Source organism: Felis catus, chromosome B3 (genome assembly GCF_018350175.1).
Source record: "Felis catus isolate Fca126 chromosome B3, F.catus_Fca126_mat1.0, whole genome shotgun sequence".
NCBI classification, from domain to species: domain Eukaryota; kingdom Metazoa; phylum Chordata; class Mammalia; order Carnivora; family Felidae; genus Felis; species Felis catus.
The window spans coordinates 67,637,360-67,662,669 of NC_058373.1; the positions used below are offsets into that span (position 1 = coordinate 67,637,360).

Below are 25,310 nucleotides of genomic sequence, written 5' to 3' on the forward strand. Positions count from 1 at the left end.
GACAAATACCATATCATTTCACTCATATATGGAATTTTAAGAAACAAAATAAATGAACAAACAAAAAAAAGAGACAAACAGGGCATTGTGGGTGGCTCAGTCGGTTAGGCATCCGACTTTGGCTCAGGTCATGATTTCATGGTTCATGGGTTCGAGCCCTGCATTAGGCTCTGGGCTGACAGCTCAGAGCTTGGAGCCTGCTTCAGATTCTGTGTCTCCCTCTCTCTCTCTCTGCCCCTCTCCCACTCACGCTCTTTCTTTCAAAAATAAATAAATATTTTTTTAAAAATGAGAGACAAAAAATCAGACTCTTAAACACAGAGAAGAAATGATGATTACCAGAGGGGGGTGGGGGGAATGAGTGAACTAGGTAAAGGGGATTAAGGGTACACTTACCTAATGAGCACTGAGTAATGTATAGAGTTGATGAATCACTATACTGCATACCTAAAACTAACATAACACTGTGTGTTAACTATACTGGAATTAAAAAAGCAAAGGCTTTGAAGAAAAGTTAGGATATTTGAGTTTTCTTCCACAAAAAAATGGGTAACTCGAGATATTTTTAAATAGAGGATTGACACAATTTAATTGGGGTGTAGTAAGACCACTCTAGTTTCTGAGTAAAACATGGAGGGAAGAGAAAAAAATTTGGATTTGGCAAATTCCAAATGAGGCTTTGTTGGAAAAATCCAGGACACAGAAAGAGAAAATGATGATCATATTTTAATGTGAAAGATGTGAATGAATTTAAAGGATATTCAGAGGACATAATCAATAATAAATGAATTTTGGTTCATGTTGATTGTGAAGTTTCAGTGGGATAGCCAGGAGGAGTTACCAAATACAGAGTAGGCTATGTGGGACAGAGAAAGAATTGGGAGTAGAGCTTCAGATGTGAGAATCTCGGGCATACAGATGTTTTTCAAATTTATGAGCTTACTGTGTGCTAAACAAACCTAATAAAGTTCTGTTCTTTAAAAAATATACATATATATAATAAATATTTATATAAAATAACACATTTCAAATATAAAATATAATTTAAATATACAAAAGATATATCACATATTAAATACATAAAATGTATTTATATAAATATATTAAAATATATACACATTATATAACTATATAAATATTTACATATAGATACATAATAAATATAAAGTATATAAATAAATTCCTATATATGTATATATTATATATACATGAGTTTGTTATAGGGCTTTGGCCTCACATAACTATAGAAGCTGATAAAACAGTGTATGTGCCCCCCCCCCCCAGGCTCTGGCACTTAAAAGGGACAATGAATATGAAGGAGGAGAAGGAGATGTGAGAATCAACTGGAATCTGGAGGGTAAGCTTCTACACAGCTACAAGGATGGACTGGAATCGGAAAGACTGTCAGTCTCTCATCACTTCCAATCCTCCAACTTGGATGAGGGCATGTGTCCCACAGGAGAAGCTGATGCCCTTAGTCATGGGACTGAATATGTTCTTGGCCCAGGACTTCGAGAAGCTGAAGGATAAAATTTGGCAGGAGCTGAAGGAGCTGTGGGCCAGATGTTGCCCCAGGCCAGGAGGGTGAGTCAGCAGATTACAACAATGTAAATCTACTGCAAGAGTGCATGTGCTCTGCTCCCATCTTCCAAGTGTAAAAACAATAGGCTACTGCTTCTTTCTATCTTCCAAATAGTGTACAGAATTGTACTTGTGGCTCCCTGGGTGGTTCAGCCGGTTAAGCATCAGACTTGGTTTCAGCTCAGGTCGTGATCTCACAACTCATTGGTTCAAGCCCTGCCATCGGGCTCTGGGCTGACAGTGTGCAGACTACTTTGATTCTGTCTCTCTCCTCTCTCTCTGCCACTCCCCGACTAATGCTCTCTGTCTCAAAAATAAACATTAAAGGGGCGCCTGGGTGGCGCAGTCGGTTAAGCGTCCGACTTCAGCCAGGTCACGATCTCGCGGTCCGTGAGTTCGAGCCCCGCGTCAGGCTCTGGGCTGATGGCTCAGAGCCTGGAGCCTGTTTCCGATTCTGTATCTCCCTCTCTCTGCCCCTCCCCCGTTCATGCTCTGTCTCTCTCTATCTCAAAAATAAATAAACGTTGAAAAAAATAAATAAATAAACATTAAAAAAAAACAAAAAACAAAAAACTCAGGCAACAACAGATGTTGGCAAGGATGCAGAGAAAGAGTATCTCTTTTGTACTGCTGGTGGGAATGCAAACTGGTGCAGCCGCTCTGGAAAACAGTACGGAAGTTCCTCAAAAAATTAAAAATAGAACTACCCTACAACCCAGCAATTGCACTATGAGGTATTTATCCAAAAGATACAGGTATGCTGTTTTGAAGGGGCACAAGCACCCCAATGTTTATAGTAGTGCTATCAACAACAAAGTATGGAAAGAGCCCAAATGTCCATCGATGGATGAATGGGTAAAGAAGATGTGGTACACACACACACACACACACACACACACACGTATATACAACGGAGCATTACCCGGCAATCAAAAAGAATGAAATCTTGCCATTTGCAACTACATGGATAGAACTAGAGGGTATTATGCTAAGCAAAAATAGAGAAAGACAAATATCATATGACTTCATTCACATGAGAACTTTAAGATACAAAACAGATGAATGTAAGGGAAGGGAAGCAAAAATAATATAAAAACAGGGAGGCGAACAAAACAAAAGATTCTTAAGAAGAACAAACAGAGGGTTACTGGAGAGGTTGTGGGAGGGGGGATGGGCTAAATGGGTAAGGGCATTAAGGAATCTACTCCTGAAATCATTGTTGCACTATATGCTAACTAACTTGAATGTAAATTAAAAACAAAAAGCAAACAAAAAAATCTTTTTGTGAGGCTTGACAACTCTGAGCCATGCAGGGAAGGGAATTCTGGGAAACTTAATTCCAGCTTAGCTAAATTGACACAATGCAATCTCTCCATACTCCTTCAATTAACTTGCTGTAGGTATCATTTAAAAATTCAAATCAGACCTTCTTAAACCCTTCCAAGTGCTTTCCCTTGCATCTGGAATAAAACCCAAACCCTTTACCGTGGTCTACAAGGCTACACAAGATCTGACTCCTCTGTTCTCTGAGCTCATTTAATTTTGTAACACTTCCTCCTTGAATGTCATTTCAGAGCCCCTGGCCTCCTACCAGTTCCTGAATCACAGCGAGATCATGCCTGTCTGAGGACCTTGCACCAGCTGGATCAATTGCTTGCAACACCCTTCCCATTGATGGATCTTCATATCACTAGCTCTTTCTTATTATTCAGGTTTCAGCTCGATGTCATCTCTTTGATGCAATTTTGGAGTGGTGGGGCTCTAGAGCCGATGGCCAAGAAAGAATTCTTGAGACATCTTTGGAGCAAAAAGGTGATTTTATTAAAGCATGGGGACAGGACCATGGGCAGAAAGAGCTGCACTGGGGTTGTGAGGAGTGACTGATTATATACTGTGGAGTTGGGGCAAGTAAAGGCGAAGGAGAAGTTTCTGAAAGGACTTTCATATGTTAAAGAAGATACTGGAAGTCAAGTTAAGGTTATTTTTTTCTCTAGTAAGGCATTAACATTAAGATTATAGGGAGCTCCTAGAGAAGTGTTATACTCTGCCTATCTCAAATATTTGTCAATGAGCTGCAGGTTATAAGGAAATTTAATTTTATCTATCATTTTCTTCTTGCCTTTGTTCCTCACATCTCTATGGAGGGGAGGGTGATATTAAGGCTCCTGGAAACCGAGTATATAGGTTTCTGGAGATTAGGCTATCGATAAATTGCCTTTTTCTTGTAATTTACTAAGACATCTGTAAACTGATGGAGACTCATGTCCCGCATGACTGTGATAATTTATTTGTGTTATTTGTTTTTCCCTTTCCTTTGTTCTTGGGCAGCCAGGAGTGCCTGAGGAATATCACACATATCCCACCCGGGGACGGGAAGTTGTGGGGTGTTAGCTTTGTTATGCCCAGAATTCGTGATCCCCAAAGACCACTAGGGAGCCGAGTCCGATGCAAAAGCAAAGAGCCTTTATTCGAGCTAGCTCGAGCTCAATCCCCTACCTGCACCGACGCAGTGGTGAGATACCAGGGAAAGAGCGCGAGTTTCAAAAGGACAAAGGTTTTATTGGGGCCTGGGGGCAGTTGGTGAGGTAATGGCTATGGCCTCAGCCGATTGGCTGGGGAGGGGTCCTGGGGAAGGGTCCGGCAGGTGAGGCATGGTTTACTGGAGGGGAGGAGGTGTGGTCAAGGTGAAGGACACAGAACAAGATGGAGTCAAGGGGAGGAGGTGTGGTCAAGGTGAAGGACACAGAACAAGATGGAGTCAAGGGGAGGAGGTGTGGTCAAGGTGAAGGACACAGAACAAGATGGAGTCGGCTGGCGTAGGCCCACCCTTTCAGCTTCTGCCTTGGCCTCAGCTTGCCTTTGGCTCCCTCATCATCCTCAGAGACTTTCCCTGACTACTTAATCTAAAGAAGTCCTCATGATGTAGTTTTGGGGTGATGGGGGAGTCCGGAGCCAATGGCCAAGAAAGAATTCTTGAAGATGTCTTTGGTGCAAAAAGGTGATTTTATTACAGCATTGGGACAGGAAGAGCTGCACTGGGGTTGTGACAGGTAATTCACTATATACCCTCAGGTTGGAAGGGGATCAGGGATAGAGTAAGTCTCTAAGGTATTTTGGAAGCAAAGTTTTCAGGACATTGAGGGGCTAGCTGTTGGTAGGGAAACACCCTTTAATACTGTTTAATAAAACCTCAGTCATGAGACCCTTCAGATATATATGGGGGGGGGGGGATAAGCATGGAATATGACTGTCAGCATATATCTTGGGGCAGTTGAGATAAAGGGAGTAGACTTACAGGATCCTCAAGGTTGGGATAATGTTAAGCTAGGGTTCTCTTTTGCCCCTAGCAAAGTGTCATATTCGAGGCAGCTGAGCTCCTAGAGGGAGGTCACTCTGCCATTCTCAAGGACTTGTCAGTGGGCTGTAGTCAGTAAGGGAATTTAACTTTCCATTTGCCTTAGTTTCCCACATCATCATGGCAAGCACTTAAACCCCTTTCCTTTGTTCTTGGGTAGCCAGGGGTGTCCGAGGAATATCATACATATTCCATCGGGGTGGGGGTGGGGTGCCAGCCTGTATTTTGCCCTCAGCTTGCCCCACACTCTCTCATCACTCAGACACCTCAATTTTCTCTTTGTCACAATAATCCTTTTATCCATCAGAAATTATCTTGTTTATTTATTGTTTCTTTATTTCCTATCTTTCCCATCACCATCACTATCAGAATGTAGGCTGTGCGTAAGAGCAAGGACTTTGCCTGTCTTGTTTCTCTGCCTGGCGCATAAGTGTGCTCAATAAATGTCAAGGGAATAAATAAAAATATTTGGACTTACATCAGTTTTCAGGGCTCCAGGCCCCATGAACTCCACGATCACCCCAAAAGCCTCATCATTCATATGGCCGTAACAAAGGGCCACAAAGTGCATGGTTTACAGAAATCTATTCTCATGTTCTGCAGGCTAGAAGACTGAAATCAAGGTTTCGGCAGGTCCAAGGTCCCTCTGGGGATCTGGGGGTGAATGCTTCTTTGCCCCTCCTAGCTTGCAGTAGCCTGGAGGCTCCTTGGCCTCTGACTGTGTCACTCCAGCTTCTTGTCTCCAGGATAAGGGAGCATAAGGCAAGCTGACGGGCCTTAAACCACCCCCCCAACACCCCACCCCCACCCCCAGGTGGGATGTGTGTGATATTCCTCTGGTTCTCCTGGCTACCCCAGATCAAAGGAAAGGGGAAAAACTAAAGGACCTGAGTCTCCATCAGTTTACAAAAATCTTAGCCAATTACAAGAAAAAGGCAGTCTTATCAAGCTCAGTTTCCTAGAGCCCCAACATCACCCCTCCATAGTGATGTGGGAAACACAGGCAGAAGGAAATGGCAGATAGAACTAAATTTCCTTATAACCTGCAGCCCATTGACAAATACTTGAGGCTAGCAGAGTAAAACTTTCTCCAGGAACTCCCTACTGTCTCAATGCTAATACTTTGCTAGATGGAAAACCACCTTAGCTTGACAATAGCTAGGCCTCCACTATCCTGGGAGTCTTCTTTAGCATATGAAAATCTCACTAGAAACTTCCCCTGGACTTTACCTCCCCCAACTCCCAAATATATAACCAGTCTCTCCACAGGATTCCAGGGCAGTTCTTTGTCCCCATGGGTCCTGTCCCCATGCCTTAATAAAGTCATCTTTTTGCACCAAAGATGTCTTCAAGAATTCTTTCTTGGCCATCAGCTCTGGACCCCACAAACCTCACCCACTATTACCCCAAAGCCTCATTATTCGCATGGCCTTCTCCTCTGCATGTCTGTGTGTGTCTCTGTGTCCTTTTCTTTTTTAAAATGTTTTATTTATTTTTGAGAAAGCGCAAGTGGGAGATGGGCAGAGAGGGACAGAGGATCTGAAGCCGGCTCTATGCTGACAGCGCCAGGGAGATGGATGTGGGGCTTGAACTCATGAACCATGAGATCCTGACCTGAGCTGAAGTTGGACACTCAACCGACTGAGCCACCCAGGTGCCCCTCCTCTTCTTATAAGGCAAATCATCATTGGATTTACGGCTTACCTCAAACCAAGGATCACTTACTATCAAAATCCTTAATTCCATCTGCAAAGACCCTATTTCCAAATAAAGTCACATTTTCAGGTTCTTGGGCTTAGGACTTGAACACATCTTTTTGGGGGGACACAATGCAACTCAGTACAGGGCTGATGAAAGATTCCTTCTATGACTGCTACTTCTACTGAGTCAGGGTCTCTCATAGATCTGAACTGGGGACCGCCTCTTAGGACCCTCAGTGGGTGTCACGTACCACAAGAAATAAAGACATTTGGGGGTAATGCAGGAAAAAAAGGGTTTTCATATTCCCTGAAATAGAGGAATGACAGCTGGAATGTAGACAATGATTAATTAAAAGTTTGTAGAATCCAGGAGAGTCTGGGTGGCTCATTTGGTTAAGTGTCCCTACTTCAGCTCAGGTCTTCATCTCGCAGTTGGGTGAGTTAGAGCCCCATGTGGGGCTCCGTGCTGACAGCTCAGAGCCTGGAGCCTGCTTCGGATTCTGTGTCTCCCTCTCTCTCTGCCTCTTCCCTGCTCACACTCTGTCTCTCTCTCTGTCTCAAAAATAAACATTAAAAAATAAATAAAAACAAAAAAAGCCTCAGCTCAAAGACAGTCTCCACCTGAAGCCCCAGATAGCTTTAGACATTCCTCCTCCTCCCTCCTGCCCTCTACATATCTTCTCTTATCACATTGTACTTCCTTGTACGTTGTTCTAAGCTGAAAACTACATTGACGTCAAGGACTTCATATACTAAGAAATGAATCTTTCGCACTTTGTACAGGATGTGTCATTGGTTGATTGATTCATTCATATGCCAATGAATGATTAATTATATCCCCATTTTACAGATGAGGGAACTGAGATTCAGAAAGGTAAAGTAACTTTTTTTAAAAATGTTTTTTATTTATTTTTCAGAGTGAGAGTGCGAGCATAAGGGCAGAGAGAGGGGGGACAGAGGATCTGAAGTAGGCTCTGTGCTGACAGCAGTGAGCCTAACGTGGGGCTCGAACTCAAGGACCCTGAGATCATGACCTGAGCCAAAGTCAGATGCTCAACCAACTGAGCCACCCTGGTGCCCCAAGGTTAAGTAACTTTTGAGGACATATACTAGTAAGTTGCAGAGGTAAGATACTAACTCAAAGGTATGTCTTGCCATTTTTCCTTGTCACTACTACCATCCCTCCCTACAATGTTCTATCCTGCCCTTACAGTTTCTGTTTATCCATATTGTACCCATTGCTGAGTCCCCATTCAAATCTTACCTAATCAGTGAAATCTTTCTGATGACCTATTTGTGATAGCTTCTCCTTTTCCCCCAGAAGGCTCCTGAGATGGCTTTCAGAGTGAATGGGGGAAAGTTATGATGTAGGGTATGTGGCCTTGGAGAATTGCTTATTCATGTCTCATCTGTGTTCCACACTCCAAATTCAGGCTCTTGGTGCAAAGGCATATGTATTTTGCAGGCAATGCATCCTCCATTGGTTCCAAATCTCACGTAATATTCTCTCACAGTCTGCATATCTTTCCTGAGGATTTATGTGGCTGGTGATGGATGCAATTGTTTGCATGGTTTAGTCAGCTGAACTTCCAGGAGAAGCTGCAGAATGGAGCAAGTCCCCAAGGGTTACCTGAACACATACAGTCCCCATACTGGGGTTAGTACTTAGGACACCTAAAGGTTTTCCCCTCCTCTCTCTGTCTCTGCTTCTGTTGAAAGTAAGGGCTTCAACCTTTTCCAAATGTGACTCCTCCAAGGTTGCTATATAAAAAGCAAAAGCTTATTTTCTATTAGACATTTCCTCATGTTACCACACGGAAAATAGACACTTACTTTTCACTGGCCCAACTTTTTCCTTTTTAAATAGAGGAACGTATATCGACATTAGAAATAATCATTTTTGTTGTCAGTGGTCCTTGAAAAGTAATGCAGGAAGTTACAAACAGTTGAAAGAAAATGTGCTTGTTACCTGTCCTCATGACCTCAACTCTGAAGCTGAGACAGTTACAGTCTGAACCTGCAAAAATCCACAATAATTTTCCAATGTCTTTTGTACTTAAAATTTCGGGTAGATCTTATTCACATCTTAAACATCTTATTCAATAATAATGTGCCACCCAAGTCTGTAACTTAACTACAACATTTAACCCTTACTTGTGTCCACATACAATACAGAGATGATCTATAATTTGGGAAGAAGTAGTGAATTAAAAGTGCAGGTCTAGTACTAGCCTCAAATTCCATCTCTACCATCTATCAGCTGTGTGACATGGTGTGTTTCTTATCGCCTCAGCCTCATTTTGCTCATTTTTAAAATGAGATCCTATCACTTTATAAAGTTGTGTTTAATATAAAAAGTAATACATGATAAAGCTATTTAAGGGCTTACTAGGCTCTAGGCACTATGTTGAGCACTTTACATCCATCTGCTCGAATTGTCAGAGCCATCTCAGCAAACGCCCTTCTCCACTTGTCTATTCTCTTCCGCCCGCTAGTGCACTGCGGCGTGGGCGGCGCTGGGGGTAGGGACCCACCTCTGGAGCCCCCACCCACCACCACCCAGCCCCCTGGCAGACCACGCCTAAGGAAGGGCGGCCCTGGGGTGGGGGGAGCCGGTTTCCAGCCGGACCGCGTCCCTGGGCGCTCCCGAGCGCCGCGCCTGCGCGCTCAGTCCGTCGCCGCGCCAGCCCTGCGGACGTGCGCCCGTAGCCTTCGCGGCGTCTGGGCCCTGAGATGCGCGCCTACCCGGTCCGTGCCAGCTCCAGGTGCGTGAGGAGGACTTGAGGAGTCCGTGTGTGAGGTGGAGCGATCCTCGGGAAGGGTCGGGCCTGCCTCGATCCCTCCAAGGTGTCCGGGGACCCATAGCGGGGGCGCCAAGACCTCAGCCCCTTTTCCTTTTCCACTTCCCCGCCTCCCGACTGCGTCTCATGGGGGACGGCAGTCTGTCTCCTAGAGGAAGGCGCAGAAAGGATGCTTTTCCCCTGCTGTGGGTCGAGTCGCCTGTGGCATTTTCCCCCTGGCTGCGGCCAAAGCAGTTTTCACCCTTCCTTTCCTAGTGTGGGATTTTGCAGTCTCTGGATTCGGCTGGACCCCCTAGGTGCTTATTGGTTGTGGACGATTAGGGCGACGGCCAGATGTCAGGGTCCTCTGTCCATTTCAGCCCCTCGGGGACGGGAGGTGAGAGTTCAAGGCCACGAGAGTGGCCCAGGGGAAGTGGGGCAGAAGCGGCCACAAAGGAGGAAAGGTTGTGATCAATGTCGCCAGAGATTATTCCCCAGCTGGAAGTGATCCAAGTTTCTCTCCGGTCTTTTTTTGTTCACTTGCTTTTTGTGAGATCCTTATTTCGCTTTGATGGTGTTAGGTAAGGGTAAAAAACCAACAGGCTTTCAGTCGGGAAGCGTCTTGGAATTTTTTAAATCGGTTTTTACAGTCTTCCAACAGAGTGTTGTCTTGCAGTTGTCATAATAATCTTCAGGTTGAACCTCTGAGGTTTACTTTTTTTTAATTTTCAATTTAACATAGAAAAAAGAACATGGTGTTGGCTTGGTTTTGTTTGTTTGTTTGTTTCTTCTTTGGGATTACCAACAACAAAAATATCAATTGAGAGCACAGAGAATCAGTTGAAGTGGGATTTGGAGCTTTATCAAATTAATATGCACCCTGTGTAAGTACACAGGGTACTTCACTTGGAGCATTGGGGATCCCGAAGCTATGGCTTATAAATAGCAGATGAGATCACTGGTTGCCACCAATGGTTCCAACAGTACAGGGCTCCCAGTAAGTGCTTTCCCACATGGTGTGAAGGCAAGTGACGACAGAATATAGTTTAAGTGCTAGTGGTAGGTGATCAGCCATAGACACTTTCTGGCATAGGAACCCTGTTAGAATCGGAGGTGGTTGTTGTATGTGGTGCAAGTGTGGGATTTTTTCAAGAGTATTCCATGGAAACTATTAAAGAGGAAAACTATACAGTAGGAATCGAGGAGGTCGGCTGTAGGCCAGAATCCTTTGTGTGATCTTTCAGGCCCGACTGTAGACAATTGCATGGTTTTGGCTGGCTGGCCTTCTGGAGAAAACTGCCCTCTTCACACCAGACTTGTGCATGGCCAGTTTCTGGGGGGAGTTGCAGTCAAGGACTCACTCCTTCCCTCCTGCTACGCAGGCTTATACTAGATTGCATTGTTGGCTCAGGTACCTCCATTCTGAAGATCTTGGCTGAGATATTTCCCAGGTGCCTCCGTGCCCACCAAGACCTCTTTGGGTAGGTGGGGGGAGGGACTTGCTTGAGGTACTTTTCTCCATTTTGACTCAGGACCTTTCCACCCCTTCGTCTTCCCTTCCTTCGTCTTCCCCTGGCCCACAGATCCATGAGGAGGCAGAAGCCTTTTTGTTCTGGCCTCCTCTGCAGAGAGATGATTGTGTGCACTGCATCCATCTGATCCTCACCTTGTGTAGTTCTGTTTAATGGGCCCTGGGGAACCAGTACTTGTTTTGCCTTTTGCTTGCACTGTTGGCAGTAAGTGAATAAAGGCTTGATTATTACTTTCATTTTGGCTCATTGTCCTAATTGACCACCTCGACACCTGATAGCTTGACAGGAATGAAAGAAATTGCCAAGTTTTTGGCAATTTACTGGATTCATGACTTAATTTTAATATCCCAAACTGTTGCTGTGTTAGCATGTTTAGGGATTTGGAGGTTGTTCACCAGTAACTCCGTGTAGTGAAAGTGCATATTAATAGCACCAACAGCTGATTGTCGCTAACATGGATATCTGCGTTATATAGTACATTTTGTAAATTAATATAGTGGCTTGTAGTCAGAGTCTTTTATTTTGCATAGACTAGTGTGGCATATTCCATTTGGCCTCTAATTAAATGTTTTGATAAATTTGGGGGGTTATATGGGCCAAGTGAAGAAAATCAGATACTGTTGCTTTCCTTAGTAATCCTGTCTCATCCTGTGGGCCCCAATCTTACCTAATAGATTATTTGGTTACTTTGAATAAAGTAATTGATTTGTTGTGGGTTCCTCTGTCTAGTGTTGTCTGAAGAGATAATACCAGGAACAGCTTTCACAAATTTTCTTAATCTTTATACAGAAGTTTCACAAAACCGTATTTATCTTTACTATTTGTAATACAATCTGATATATTCTACTTTTTATTAAACAAAATTGCTGATCATAACCCACTATATTGATTTCATAATCCATTAGCGGGTAGCGATGCACACTTTGAAAACCAGAGATAAAGCAACTGGTAGAAGATACTTGCTCAGTAAATGAATTTTTTGCATGTTTCTAATTCACATTGCTGAAGAGAACCACAGTGGGTGTGTTTGTGCCTTTGTGTTTAAGGTGTCTTCTAGAAGGCAGTTAATAGCAAATAGCATATATGTTGAATATTCGCCAGATCAGCTGACAGAAAGAAGAACGCGGAGTATCTGGTAGATTGATCAACTTTCTGATCTCAAGGAGAAAATACATTAGATGAGAAAGCTAGAGTAGTTTTTTTTTGTTGTTGTTGTTGTTTTTTTTAAATCTCTGATCCCCTTATTTAAGGTAGTAAAAGGATTAGAAGAAAATTGGTTTCTGATAAAAGGGAAGATAGGTTTTTGTGAAAATACCTGGTAAACTTTTGCATGTGTCCTACAGGGGGATATTGGAGAAAGCATTTTTATCTTCATATTAACTTCAAGACCAAAATGATCCTTTTATTCTATTGTCTGAAAAGTGAACCACACTCAACTTTCAAATTACTTAGCCATTGATAAATATAGAAGTAGCCAATTTGCCTCATTGCTTTTGTACATGTCTTTTGAGAGCTGAACAACAAAATGCAAAGAAGACATAACTACAAATTTAGTTAATGTATTTATTTCTTAGGTAGAAACCCTAAAAAATTATGCAGACAAGGATAAAGCTTTAAAATTTGATTAGTGTTGAGCTAAGTAATACCTTACATTTGTGTATTGCTTCACAGTTTTCCAGCACAGTCAGATGCATTATCTCCATGATTCTCACAACTTGATATCGTAGGCAGGCCAGGAGGCATTTTCCCCATTTTAGAGATGAAGAATCTGTATTTCTTTCTTTCTGCCACTGAGGTCATATGGTGACAAATCTAGGACTAGAACCCCAGTTATCTGGGCCATTTTCTCCCAGCTGTCCATGTTGTCTTTGTTGGTCCAAAGAAGTAATTAAAAGTAAATACTGTTATGGGCGCCTGGATGACTCAGTCAGTTGAGCAGCTGACTCCATTTAGGCTCAGGCGTTGATCCCAGGGTCATGGGATCAAGCCCTGCATCAGGCTCTGAGCTGAGCATGGAGCCTACTTGGGATTCTGTCTCTCTCTCCCTCTGCCCCTTTGCCCCGTTCACACTCTCTATATATAAAAATAAAAATAAAAAAATACTGTTAATGAGGTGGCTAACAAATCCAACTTTGGTATCTGAAACATTGCCTTCTCAGATTGTGCCCATGGTATGCTATAATTAAATGCAAATACATCTTATTTTTAGTATTATATTTTAATTGTTACACTTCTTACCTGTCTAGATTAATTTTTTTTAATGACAAAACACTGACAAAGCTACTTACTAGAGAACTAGGAAAATTGGAATTAAAAGGTCTATTTAATGTTAAGAAATTCATTTCAGTCCCCTTTTAATGCATTATCTCAATTAGAAATCTAACTTTAAATTATATTGATTTTTAGATATTTATTTTTTAATTTATTTTTTTAATTTCCCTCTCTTAATGTTTATTTATTTTTGACAGAGAGAGAGCATGAATGAGGTGGAGGAGGGGCAGAGAGAGGGAGATGGGATCCAAAGTGGGCTCTGTGCTGACAGCAGAAAGCCCATTGTGGGGCTTAAACTTAGGAACTGCAAGATTATGACCTGAGTCGAAGTCAGACGCTGAACCAACTGAACCACCCAGGCGCCCCTAATTTTATTTTTTTTAAGTAAACTCTATACCCAACTTGGGTGTTGAACTCACAACCCTGAGATCAAGAGTCCTATGCTCTATCTCCTGAGTCAGCTAGACGCCCCTAGAGATTTCTTTAATATAAAGAGTCATCATTTCTATGTATGAAGTTAGTTTTATGATTCTAAAGTATTCATCTAAAATAGTTATTAACTTACTTACAAACATAGAAAAAGTCCAGGTTCCTCTCTACCCTTAATATCTTTAGCCAAAAGACAAATTATTTCTTTTCATATGAATAAATTTTAAATTAATACGTTTTTATTTTTAATTTTTAGACATCTGTGGAGTTTAAGAACATGGAGTTCATCAGAGTATATCACTGAAGAATATGATGGCTGAAAACAATTTAAAAATGCTAAAGATTCAACAGTGTGTAGTAGCCAACAAACTACCTAGAAACAGGCCATATATTTGCAATATTTGCTTCAAGCACTTTGAAACGCCATCAAAATTAGCTAGGCATTATCTCATTCATACTGGTCAAAAGCCATTTGAATGTGATGTGTGTCATAAAACTTTTAGACAACTGGTTCATCTGGAGAGACATCAACTAACTCATAATCTGCCTTTTAAATGTAGCATTTGTCAACGCCACTTTAAAAATCTGAAGACGTTTGTGAAGCACCAACAACTTCACAATGAAACCTACCAGAATGACGTTAAACAGGTCAGAAGATTGCTGGAGGCCAAGCAAGAAAAGCCGGTATATGGGATGTATCATACTTTTACCACAGAGGAAAGATGGGCATTACACCCTTGCTCCAAATCTGATCCTGCATACAGCCCTACAAAGAAAAGAAAGAATATTCATGCATGTACGATCTGCGGCAAGATGTTTCCATCACAATCAAAACTTGATAGGCATGCACTTATTCATACTGGTCAGAGGCCTTTTAAGTGTGTCCTGTGCAGTAAGTCTTTCCGACAGTCAACTCATTTAAAAATTCATCAACTCACGCATTCAGAAGAAAGACCTTTTCAATGTTGTTTTTGTCAAAAAGGATTTAAGATTCAAAGCAAACTTCTGAAGCATAAACAAATCCATACCAGGAATAAGACCTTTCAGACTCTTTCATTAAAGGTGAAGAGTCCAGAATCATGCCCGCTGCCTAATAAATTAAATGCAAAGCAGGATAGTTTGGAAAATGGTGATTTAGGTGAATCTGAGGAGAATAATCCACTTGATGTCCACTCTATTTATATCGTCCCTTTTCAGTGTCCAGAGTGTGAAGAGTGTTTTGAATCAGAGCAGATTCTCAATGGACATAAGTGTTTTCCTGCCAGAGGTGGCAAAATGCCAAGCAGGCTCAAAAGAAGCTACAACTATAAAACCGTTGTTAAAAAAATCTTGGCTAAACTTAAACGTGCTGGGGGTAAGAAATTAGATAATCTTCGATCTGAGAAAAAAGTATTTAAAAACAATTTCTTGGAAAATTGTGATCTTATTTCCGGTGAGCAGAGCCCTGAACAAACCCAGAGAACATTTATGGGCCCTCTTGGCAAGCATGGAACATACAAGACAGTTGGCAATAAAAAGAAGAAAACATTGACTTTGCCATTTTCTTGGCAAAAACACTTCCAGAACCAAAATGTGGGTAAAAACTTGAAAGGTATCCTTACGACAGAAAACATGTTAACTATAGATAATTCAGCGAATAATAAAGACGTATCTATCTACGGTTCATCAGGTGAGGAATTCTTTAATAACTGTGAAGTGCTTCAGTGTGGTTTTTCAGTTCCAAGTGAAAACCTACATACTGGACATAAGATGTGTCCTTGTGACAAATGTGAGAAAGTGTTCCCTTCTATATCCAAACTACAAAGACACTATTTAATTCATACTGGACAGAGGCCTTTTGGCTGTAATGTTTGTGGGAAATCTTTTAGACAGTCAGCTCATTTAAAAAGACACAAATTAACTCATATTGATAAGATTCCTTATAGACGATCTCTTTGCCAAGTAGAATTTGAAAATTTGAACCAACTTCTCATTCACCCAGGTGATAATGTTAACTATAATGCTTCCCAACAATGTCAGACTCCCGGTTTCCAAAAATATGAGGCCTCAGAGTCAGATCAAATATCAGAAATAAAAGTTAAGGCAGAATCGGAGGATTTCATTCTTAGTCCCCCCTATAGGAACAGGCAGCCCTATCACTCCAGTGTACTTTTGCAGTCAGAGCAGAGCCATCACGGTCACTGTTGTGGTTATTCAGGGCGGGCGGAGAGGAATGATGGCCTTCTCTACCAATGCAGCGTTTGTTCCAAGAGTTTTAGATCTCCATCTAAACTGGAAAGACACTATCTAATTCACGCAGGGCAGAAGCCATTTGAATGCTCAGTCTGTGGCAAAACATTCAGACAGGCTCCTCATTGGAAGAGACATCAACTTACTCACTTTAAGGAGTGACTAACCACAAGAGAAAGTGGTTCTCAAAGTCAGTTATGTAACTGACAGAACCAGTAACACATTCGTAGTCTCTGATAATCTTGGTCTCAAAGTTTGTATCATTTAAAATGTATTTTTACCAAAAGGCCTTCACTAGGTTGGGTGATTTCATAGGCAGTTGCTTGTTCTGCATAGTAGGAAGCAAGATACAGTACGTAGAAAATTAATAGGATGTTTTAGGAACAGCCAAATTAAATTTAGGGGGAAGAACATGGTTTGATGCCACACAGTAAGCATTTATTTTATTTTAATATATACTTTGGCTGTACTGAAAATATAAATCCAAGATGTGGTACAATAACTCAGTTCATTCATTTTTTTTTAAAGGACTTATTCCTTAAGGCATGCCATCTCCTTAAGACTGAGAGGTAAAAATTGGTTTTTAGCTGCAGCAAATAGCCCCACTACATTTTACTTGTTTTATATTTCACACGAAAGCATAATTTTGTCCACCTATGGCTCAAATTCCATTGCAAAATTTTTTTCTCTTGTAAGTAAAAAATACAAAAGCAGTAAGAGTGAAGATGGATGAGAAAATCACAGTATTATTTTCATTGGTCTTTTGCAAGCTATTCTTAGGATTCTGGTAGCTTCACCTCCTTTTCCACAAGTGATTAGAATTGGTTTTTTGCCCAGCTTGCTGTTTTTCCCAAATTTAAAAGTAGGAGAGAAGTTAGTATGGCCCTGTATACATTTACCATGTTTACTTATCAGGAATATTGTCCAAGTGCCATAATCTCTTTGATGTTCTGTATGCAGTGTTATCTTTTCAGAGGAATAAATGCAATTCATCTATTTACTTGGTGATTGACATCAGTAGCTATAGACTTAAGACTCCCCTCTAGATCTGCATCTCCCTAAGACTTTGATTTACTTTAGTAAAACTTTGTTTTAATGCCTCATGCATTGGGTGGTCATATGACTTAAGCAAATCTGTTAAGTTTGATCAAATGGCAATGACTAGGTCTAGTTCTAGTTTATTTTCTTTTTAATTTTTTTTAATGTTTATTTATTTTTGAGAGAGAGTGAGAGCATGAGTGGGGGAGGGGCAGAGAGAGAGATGGAGACACAGAATCTGAAGCAGGCTCCAGGCTCTGAGCTGTCAGCACAGAGCCCAACGCAGGACTCGAAACTATGAACCGTGAGATCATGACCTGAGCCAAAGTCAGAGGCTTAACCAGCTAAGCCACCCAGATGCCCCAGGTCTAGTTCTAGTTTTTAAGTCTATGTTTCTTGCAAGAGTCTAATGCTAAAGAACATTATTTTGATAATTCATAAATTGTTTTGATAAGTAAGGTAATTATTCCCATATAAGAATAAAGTGCTTGCAGAATTGAGGGTATCCTTTTTCTAAACAGCACTGTCATTATTTGGGAAATATTGAATCTTAAGCTATAAAAGACTTACACAATCACAAATTGTCCTTCATATTTGCCATTTTTTAGTAAAATCTTTAAGAATGAGATTTCTTAGTAATTAAAGAAAATAACCATTAGCTTTCTAAAAGAACAGGTGGCTTTGTCCTATCACAAATATAGTGGCAAGCCCTCTATTGAGAATGGATAAATGAACATTCTTTGTAAGCTCTGTGTCATACTCTAAAAATTGTCTTTGTGTAGCAGGAGAGAGGAGGGGACATCGGTATCTTCTTTTCCAAATGCATTTTGAGAACCTTGGGTTTAATACACAGAGATAAAACAACAGTACAGAGAATGCTCAGTGATGTATAAATGTGCAGGAGAATCATGTTTTAAAGAATAATTTATCTTAGATTTCCTTCAGATATGTTCCTCCAGTGCAGGCAACATGATGGTTTACAGAATTTGCTGTACACACAACTTTTCAAGAACATACCTATTGCATAAAAACAAGGAATAACTAGTTCCTGTTTTCCAAGAATATAGGTTCAAGGGGTTTTCGTCTGAAGTTATGTATTTTGGGATTTTCCAAAACTATTTATGTAATTTTATTTGAAGTAAATGTCTCATTTAGTCCTTTCCCAACCCAAACAGGGAGAGTTCTAATAGTGTTGTGCTTGTATGATTATTAGACTTTCTTTACTTAAGTGATAACTACTATACTTTTTTTTGGCCCATGCCTTTTTAAGCTGTTTCATATTGAAAGTTGGAATATTGTACAAATTTTGTCAAAGATGTACTGTAGTGCTATTTGAAGTACCTGTAACAAAATACTTATTTACCTTTATCATTGCAAGCTTCTTGTGGAAACTTTATAGGAATGAAAGTAAACTTATACATCCATAAGAAGATTAAACATTAGATGTTACATGATTTGCTGCATGCTAGAACTGTTGGTATTGTTGAGTCAATCACTTTGGTTTTCTGAAAAAATAAACTTTATAAATATCTTTAAGGAGATTTATTAAAATTTTTTTGTTTCGGTGATTCCAGGCTATAGCATGATTACTTCCTGAAGTAGTTTGATTGGCTGAGTTAGTGGAATTATTGTTTCTTGTTTTGTACTGCAGTAGGGCCAACAATTTTAGGACAAAATGTGTGTGTTGAAGGAAAGTAGATGGTGATTAAGAGTCTTGGAGAATTCAAATTTCAGAATATTTTAAAAATAAACTTTCAAATTATACAGTTTGGACTTTTTTTTTTTCTTTAAAAAGGAAAAATCACATAATACTGGCATAAGGTACCAATTGCCAAACACTTTCCTGGGGCCACTCTAATCCACCTTCTACACTGAATTTCCTAACATGGATATTTAATCATTTCCATTTTTTACCTATTTTTTAAAGTTTATTTATTTATTTTGAGAGAGAGGGGGAGAGAGAGAACCCCAAGCAGGCTCCACACTAACAGCATGGGGCTTGAACCCCAGAACCATGAGATCGTGACCTGAGCCAAAAGGAGTGTGGGACGCTCATTTGACTGAGCCACCCAGGTGCCCCAACTTATTTTTTACTTTTCCTTTTTATTACATTTCTTTGATAGCTTCTTTTTTTTTTTTTAATGTTTATTTATTTTAGAGAGATTGAGCAGGGGAGGGGCAGAGAGAGAAGGAGATACAGAATCTGAAGCAGGCTCCAGACTCAGCTGTCTACACAGAGTCCGATGCGGGGCTCAAACTAATGAACCAAGAGATCATGACCTGAGCTGAAGTCGGATGCTTAACCGACTGAGCCAGTCAGGAGCCCCTGATACCTTCTTATCACCTACAAAAGGATATGTTAACTCCATTTCATGTCACATGATCTACCTGCTTAACCATTTATCCTCTGCCCTTCCTTTCCAGATTTGTACTAAAGAAATACAGAATTAGTTCCTCCCATGTATATTCTTGTCTCCATCTGGTTTACCTACTATTATTTTAAATTAGATACAGACTTTCACGCTCTACTCAAAGATTAAATTTACTTGAGCCGGATTTTTTTTGGTTTTCCATAATTATGGGGAAAACTAAAGTTTAAAACTGGCTTGCAGAAAACTTTTTTTGAAATGATGAACTGATTTATTATTATTATTTTTTATTTCTAAGTAATCTCTATCCCAACATGGGGCTTGAACTCACAACCCTGACATCAAGAGTCACATGTTCTGGCTGAGCCAGCCAGGCACCCTGAAAATATTTCAATTTACATGTTACAGAAGACAACCTATTAGAACTACAGTTTTAAGACATAGCAACAATTTCGAAGTCTAGGTAACTTATGAGAATTTTTTGTTAGAAACAAACATTTTCAAGGACTACTGTTTGTTTAGTAATCTCTACACTGAATACAGGAGCTCAAACTCAAAGCTCTGAAATCAAGAATCCATGCTCCACCTACTGAGGCAGCCAAGCGCCCCAAGGTCTGTTTGATGGTACAGAATATCTGCTCTTTACAATCAGGCAAAGAACATGTAATTCCTATCTTGTCGAGCTTTCTGTTGCTGATTAGAAGAGCTTAAGTTTCAGGGCTAACTGCTGGAGTTCTCTTAGCATTAGGAGGGGGAAAGAACTGAAAAGAAAAATGGCGCCATGGTATTATTAAACGAATATGGAACACATAATATTTTGCATATACATTGGCAAGTTTCTACTCATGCTTTGAGTTTGAACTTAAATGTTACAACTTCCTTCGGAAGCTTTTCTGATTTGCCTTAAACACTCCATCCCCTATGCTCGCACTGCTTTTCGTTCATAACTCTCTTGTCACTGTTGATCAGTGGTTTTTAAACTTTAGTGTGCACTGGAATCATGTAGAGGGTTTGTTAAAAGCATAGATTGCTAAACCGCACCCTCAGAGTTTCTGATGTCTGGTGTTGGGCCCAGGAATTTGCACTTACGCAGGTTAGCTGTTATTGCTATATTGAGACTACTACCCTTTGAGAATCACTGAACAAAACTACATGCTTCTGGAAAGCAAGGGAATGCATCTTTTTATGTTTTCTATTTTACATATACAATATAAAACAGTATGGATATGGATAATGGTCAAATTTGAAGTTGTGTTTGGAAAGAAGGGAGGATAGGCAATCAAAAATTTCCACTGCACTTAGCATAAAAAGAGATAGCCCTTAAGACAAACAACGTCAGTCTTATCTGTTCTCAGGTTATTGTTATATTTTTTTCCTTTATGCTGAAAATGCATTTTACACCTACTTCCTCCATTGCCTCTTCAGTCACTAACCTCTTAGCCCCTTTTTATCTGGGCGACAGGGATGGATTGCAAAAGTCATGAGGAAACTTTGAGGGGTGTTGAATATGCGTATTATCCTGATTTTGGTGATGGTTTCACGGACGTATGACTGAAAATGGATCAAATTTTACACTCTAAATCTGTGCATGCAGTTCATTGTATGTCAACTTATACCTCCATGAATCTGTTAAAAACAGTTACAACTGAGCCCTGCATACCAGGCTGGCTTTTTTTTTTTTTTCACTACTGCTTTTGCCTTTTTTTTTTTTTTTTTTTTTTAGGGTGGAGAGAACCCCCTCGTCAAGTCTCCCCCCTTCCTCTGCAACTAACTCTACCACGAAAAACCCTCACAACACCACCTACCTGAGATTTATCACTGAGACCCGGTCCAGACTGCTGGGTGTGTTCTCTCAACTGTCCGCTAGGGGGAGCATGCGGAGGAGGCCGAAGCCCCTGCTTTCTCTAGCTCAGACCCAACGCCTACACGAACTTCCGGCCCTGTTCAGTTCCGCTTCCGGGGAAATGTACGGGCTGTTGTACGCGTTTCTTGTGGGACTGTGAAGGCTGAGGACCTACCGGCTGGCTGGCCCTTGTTTCGCGGAATTAGGCAGCCGTGGCTGCCTGTTAGGGGAAGTGTATCGGGTTCACCGTTCCTCCTACGGACCTTTCCTTGCCACTGGAGCGGAGTAAGAGTGCTGCCATGGCGGCCCCTGCTCAGCCCAAGAAAATCGTGGCTCCTACTGTGTCCCAGATCAACGCGGAGTTCGTAACCCAGGTGCGCTTGGGCGAATCTGGTGTGTGTGAAGGGAGGCGATGTCGAGGCCCCAAGGCCTGGGGGTGGGATTTTCCTTGGGACTGGGAGCACCCAGGAGGCATTCGTTCGTCGCTTCATTCACTCGTTTCTTCGCAGAAGAAACAGCACCCTAGCCTATTTGAGACTGGCAAAGTTTCGTAGCAGAGATGATGGCTAACAGAGGGCGGAATAGGGTTTTTCTTAGCCGTAGAATAACCTAGGCTTTGAGTGGAGTGATGAGAGCCTGACAAGACACCTGTTCCAAGTAGATGCATCTGTGACGAGAGCAATCGTTTTATCCGAGAACGTGCATTTACAACCTGTTTACTGTGTTGCATTGTGAACCGCGGTTGGCTGTAATTAGGGAAACAGCCCTAGCTCAGCAGCATAACTAATCTTTACATTTACGTGTAAAGATTACTTTACATCTGTTAGCTCAGCAGCATAACTAATCCTTAGATTTTACATGTTTCTATTCTAAGTATCTTTTAAATCTGTCTGCTTCTCTGTAGACTAAGTCAGGTCGCCCTTGTTTTCTCTCTGGACTTAGGCATCCAAATCTTTTGTCTTTCCTCTTGCTCTCCTCCAGCCCATTCTTCATATTGCTCATATTGCTGTGAGTGATTTTACGCAAATGCAAATCTGATCATATCACTTACCTTCTTAAAATCTTTAAAGAGTCCTAATTTTCCTTAGGGTAATGACTAGGATCCTTCAAAGTATTGGCCTGTGCTTACATCCATTTTTCTCTCTCTTTCTAACTCTGCTTCAGCCACACTGAACTGCCTGTATTTGAATTTGCCATGCTTTTACCTCCTGGTCTTTCAGCATTGTTCCTTCTGCTCAGAATCCTCATCTTCTCCCACCTTCCTTTATATGGTTAATTCATTGTCATCCACCTACGTTACTTTGGAGTAGCTTTCCTGACAACTTTAACTAGATTAGATCTCCCTTTTCCCATTTACCTGCATTTTGTGGTTAAAGCTGTTTATTTCCTCATCTTAAGAAGTTTGCATTTTACAGAGGTGAGTCAGACAAAGGTGCAGTATAGTTTCAAACAGTAATAAGTGCTGTCAGGAAAATGAAACGGTGTTGTGACAGTGATGGGGGTGGGGTGTATGAAAGGCAGTCAGGAAAGTACTAGCTGAGGTGACATTTGAGCTAAGACCTAACTGCAAAGTAGGAGCCAGTTTGGGGAAGAACAGGAAAACAGTCCAGGGAATAGCAAGTGCAAATGCCCTGTGGTGTGAATATCAAGAAGGCCAGGATAGCAAACATAAGAGACAGGAGAGAGGGGCACCTGGGTGGCTCAGTTAGTTAAGCGTCCCACTCTTGGTTTCTGCTCAGGTCATGGTCTCCCAGTTTAGTGGGTTCGAGCCCCACTTCAGGCTCTGTGCTGACAGTGCAGGGTCTGCTTGGGATTCTCTTTCTCCTCTCTCTTCGCCTCTCCGATTCATGCTGTCTCTGTCTCTCTCAAAATAAATAAATAAACTTTAAAATTTTTTTTAAAAAGAGAATGGTATGAAATGAGAGTATGTAGGGATCAGATCATATACACTTGGAAGCTGAGATAAGTTTGGATTTCATTCTCAATACAGTAGTTTGGGTATTTTTTAATTAATTTTTTTTAATGTTTATTTATTTTTGAGAGGAGAGAGGGGCTATGCTAAGTGGGAATTGGGAAGAGTTTGTATTTTGCGTGAGGCTGGAGAGTGTTGGGGAGGGCAGTATATTCCTGGAGGTGGTAGTGTCGGAGAGGTCACAGGTTACACCCTAAGGGAAAAGCTGTATCATATATTTACAGTAAGCAGTTTAGATCAGAAGATAGAATTTACATAGTTGTTTGGAAGACCCTGAATCATAAAAACAGAGCAGATTCAGTTCTCTTAATGGTATGAGGTAAAGAAAAGATGGCTAGATGTCATAGGCAGTGGAATAAGGAAATGAGACTAGCATAGAATAACTGAGGGTGAAGTATTTTCTCTCAGGTTGGAGGGCGATTGATAGTTTAGTAAGGTATCACGTAAGCGGGCCATTATTTTACTGGTTTGGAGAGACTTCGTCAAGACCAGTGTCCTCACTGCTTGAAAGGCCCTTTGAGTGTGTTTACTGTGATAAGTGCTTAGCTATAGAAGCAAAGAAGACACGGGTCCCATCTCATAAGTGTTCCAGTTAAGTGGGCAGGAAAGCTAGATAAGCAATCAAATAATAATACAGAAACACAAGACCATTCAGTAGAGTTCAGAAGTAATTATCACCATCAGGTAGGGTTGAGGACAGCTTCACAGAAGAGGTAACCATTTCAGATTTTATTTTATTTGTTCATTCATCCATGCACACATGCCTACATGCATACATCAGTCCATCAGCTATTATTTGAGTTCCTCCAATACACTAGACCCTGTGCAGATTCACTTTTTTATGAATATATTGAGTCTTTGTGCTTGCTAGAGTTTTCATTTTTCAAGAGATTGTAGTTGAGTTTCTTTAAAAAAAATTTTTTTAACGTTTATTTATTTTTGAGACAGAGAGAGACAGAGCATGAATGGGGGAGGGGCAGAGAGAGAGGGAGACACAGAATCGGAAACAGGCTCCAGGCTCCGAGCCATCAGCCCAGAGCCCGACGCGGGGCTCGAACTCTCGGACCGCGAGATTGTGACCTGGCTGAAGCCGGACGCTTAACCGACTGAGCCACCCAGGCACCCCTGTAGTTGAGTTTCTTTAAAAAACATACATTGATAAAACCATTTTTTTCTTGACTATAATATGCAATCTAGCTAAATGTCTGGAAATATTGAATGTATGTGTTTAGAATTCACAATTTCCAAGTGAAACCAAATCTGCTAAAGTATACCAGCTCTTTTATTCTCTGTAATAATCCGCTTATAGATAACTTTTTAGGTTTTGTTACATGTGTCCACTAATCACTTAAAGGTTATTGTTTTATACATATAACTGAAGATTTTGAATCTGTTTTTCTAATACTGGCTCAACTCTTAACTAATTGTAATCTTGGGTAGCTCACTTAATCTGTAGGTTCTAGGGTGTTCTTTCTAGGAGGTTCCTGGGTTTTCTTATCTCTAGCTGAAGATATTTGACTGTGGTTATTAATTGGGTCCTACCGTTTCTTTAGCGGTGATTAGAAAAGTATATTTTGTTTTTTAAAATTATAATGACAGAGTGCAGTGCAGGGCCTTACTGGCATTTAGTGGGCTGGGGCCAAGGATGCTAACTGGCCTGCTTGCCCATATAGTCCTCTTAGAAAGTAGAATTACTCTGTCCCCCAGTGCCTGTAGTGTTTGTTAAAAAATAGCTTATTGATATATGATCTCAGTCTTTGTGCTCGACGATGATACGAACCTGTGACTTATTGTTTATACTGTTTACTTTTGCAGTTAGCATGTAAATACTGGGCTCCGCATATCAAGAAAAAATCACCTTTTGATATAAAGGTAAGTATTTTTGGTTTACAACATTCTTTTTGAATAGGTACGTTCTTTGTATCTCTTTTTTTAAGGGCTAATTCAACAGAAGCATTCCATGATTTCTTTTTAAGTTCAAATTACACTTTTCTAATTATAAGACTAACAGTTACTCATGCTAGAATATTTGGAAAATGTAGAAGTTACACATTAGAAAATAAAAATCACTACCCAGAGATCACCTCTACTGTCATTTTACTGTGTTAAGCTTTTCAAAAATTGTGTGTATAATTTAATTGTTTTCCTGTTTATAGATTCTTAGATTATTTTAAATTTATCATTATTATAATGACCATGTAATGAATATCT

The 25,310-nt window shown here is 40.8% G+C and overlaps 2 protein-coding genes across 3 annotated transcripts in view; both read left to right on the forward strand.

Annotated features, from left to right (window-relative positions):
- Positions 1-7,609: 7,609 nt before the first annotated feature.
- Positions 7,610-18,679, forward strand: ZNF770 (zinc finger protein 770). 2 transcript variants are annotated; one of them, XM_006932658.4, is made up of 2 exons: positions 7,610-7,761; positions 13,905-18,679. In XM_006932658.4, exon 2 carries the CDS (start codon positions 13,958-13,960, stop codon positions 16,037-16,039), a length of 2,082 nt encoding a protein of 693 aa, XP_006932720.2. In that variant the 5' UTR covers positions 7,610-7,761; positions 13,905-13,957; the 3' UTR covers positions 16,040-18,679. The 2 variants fall into 2 exon arrangements, with proteins under 2 accessions (XP_006932720.2, XP_003987344.2); XM_003987295.6 differs by lacking the exon at positions 7,610-7,761 and adding an exon at positions 9,264-9,401.
- AQR (aquarius intron-binding spliceosomal factor) overlaps positions 15,195-25,310 on the forward strand; it is a 98,432-nt gene continuing 88,316 nt past the window's right edge. The window contains exons 1-3 of the mRNA XM_011283083.4: positions 15,195-15,317; positions 21,008-21,501; positions 24,915-24,971. Of these exons, the coding sequence (XP_011281385.2) occupies positions 21,427-21,501; positions 24,915-24,971 (132 nt within the window). The 5' untranslated portion in view covers positions 15,195-15,317; positions 21,008-21,426. The remainder of the gene's footprint in view (positions 15,318-21,007; positions 21,502-24,914; positions 24,972-25,310) is intronic.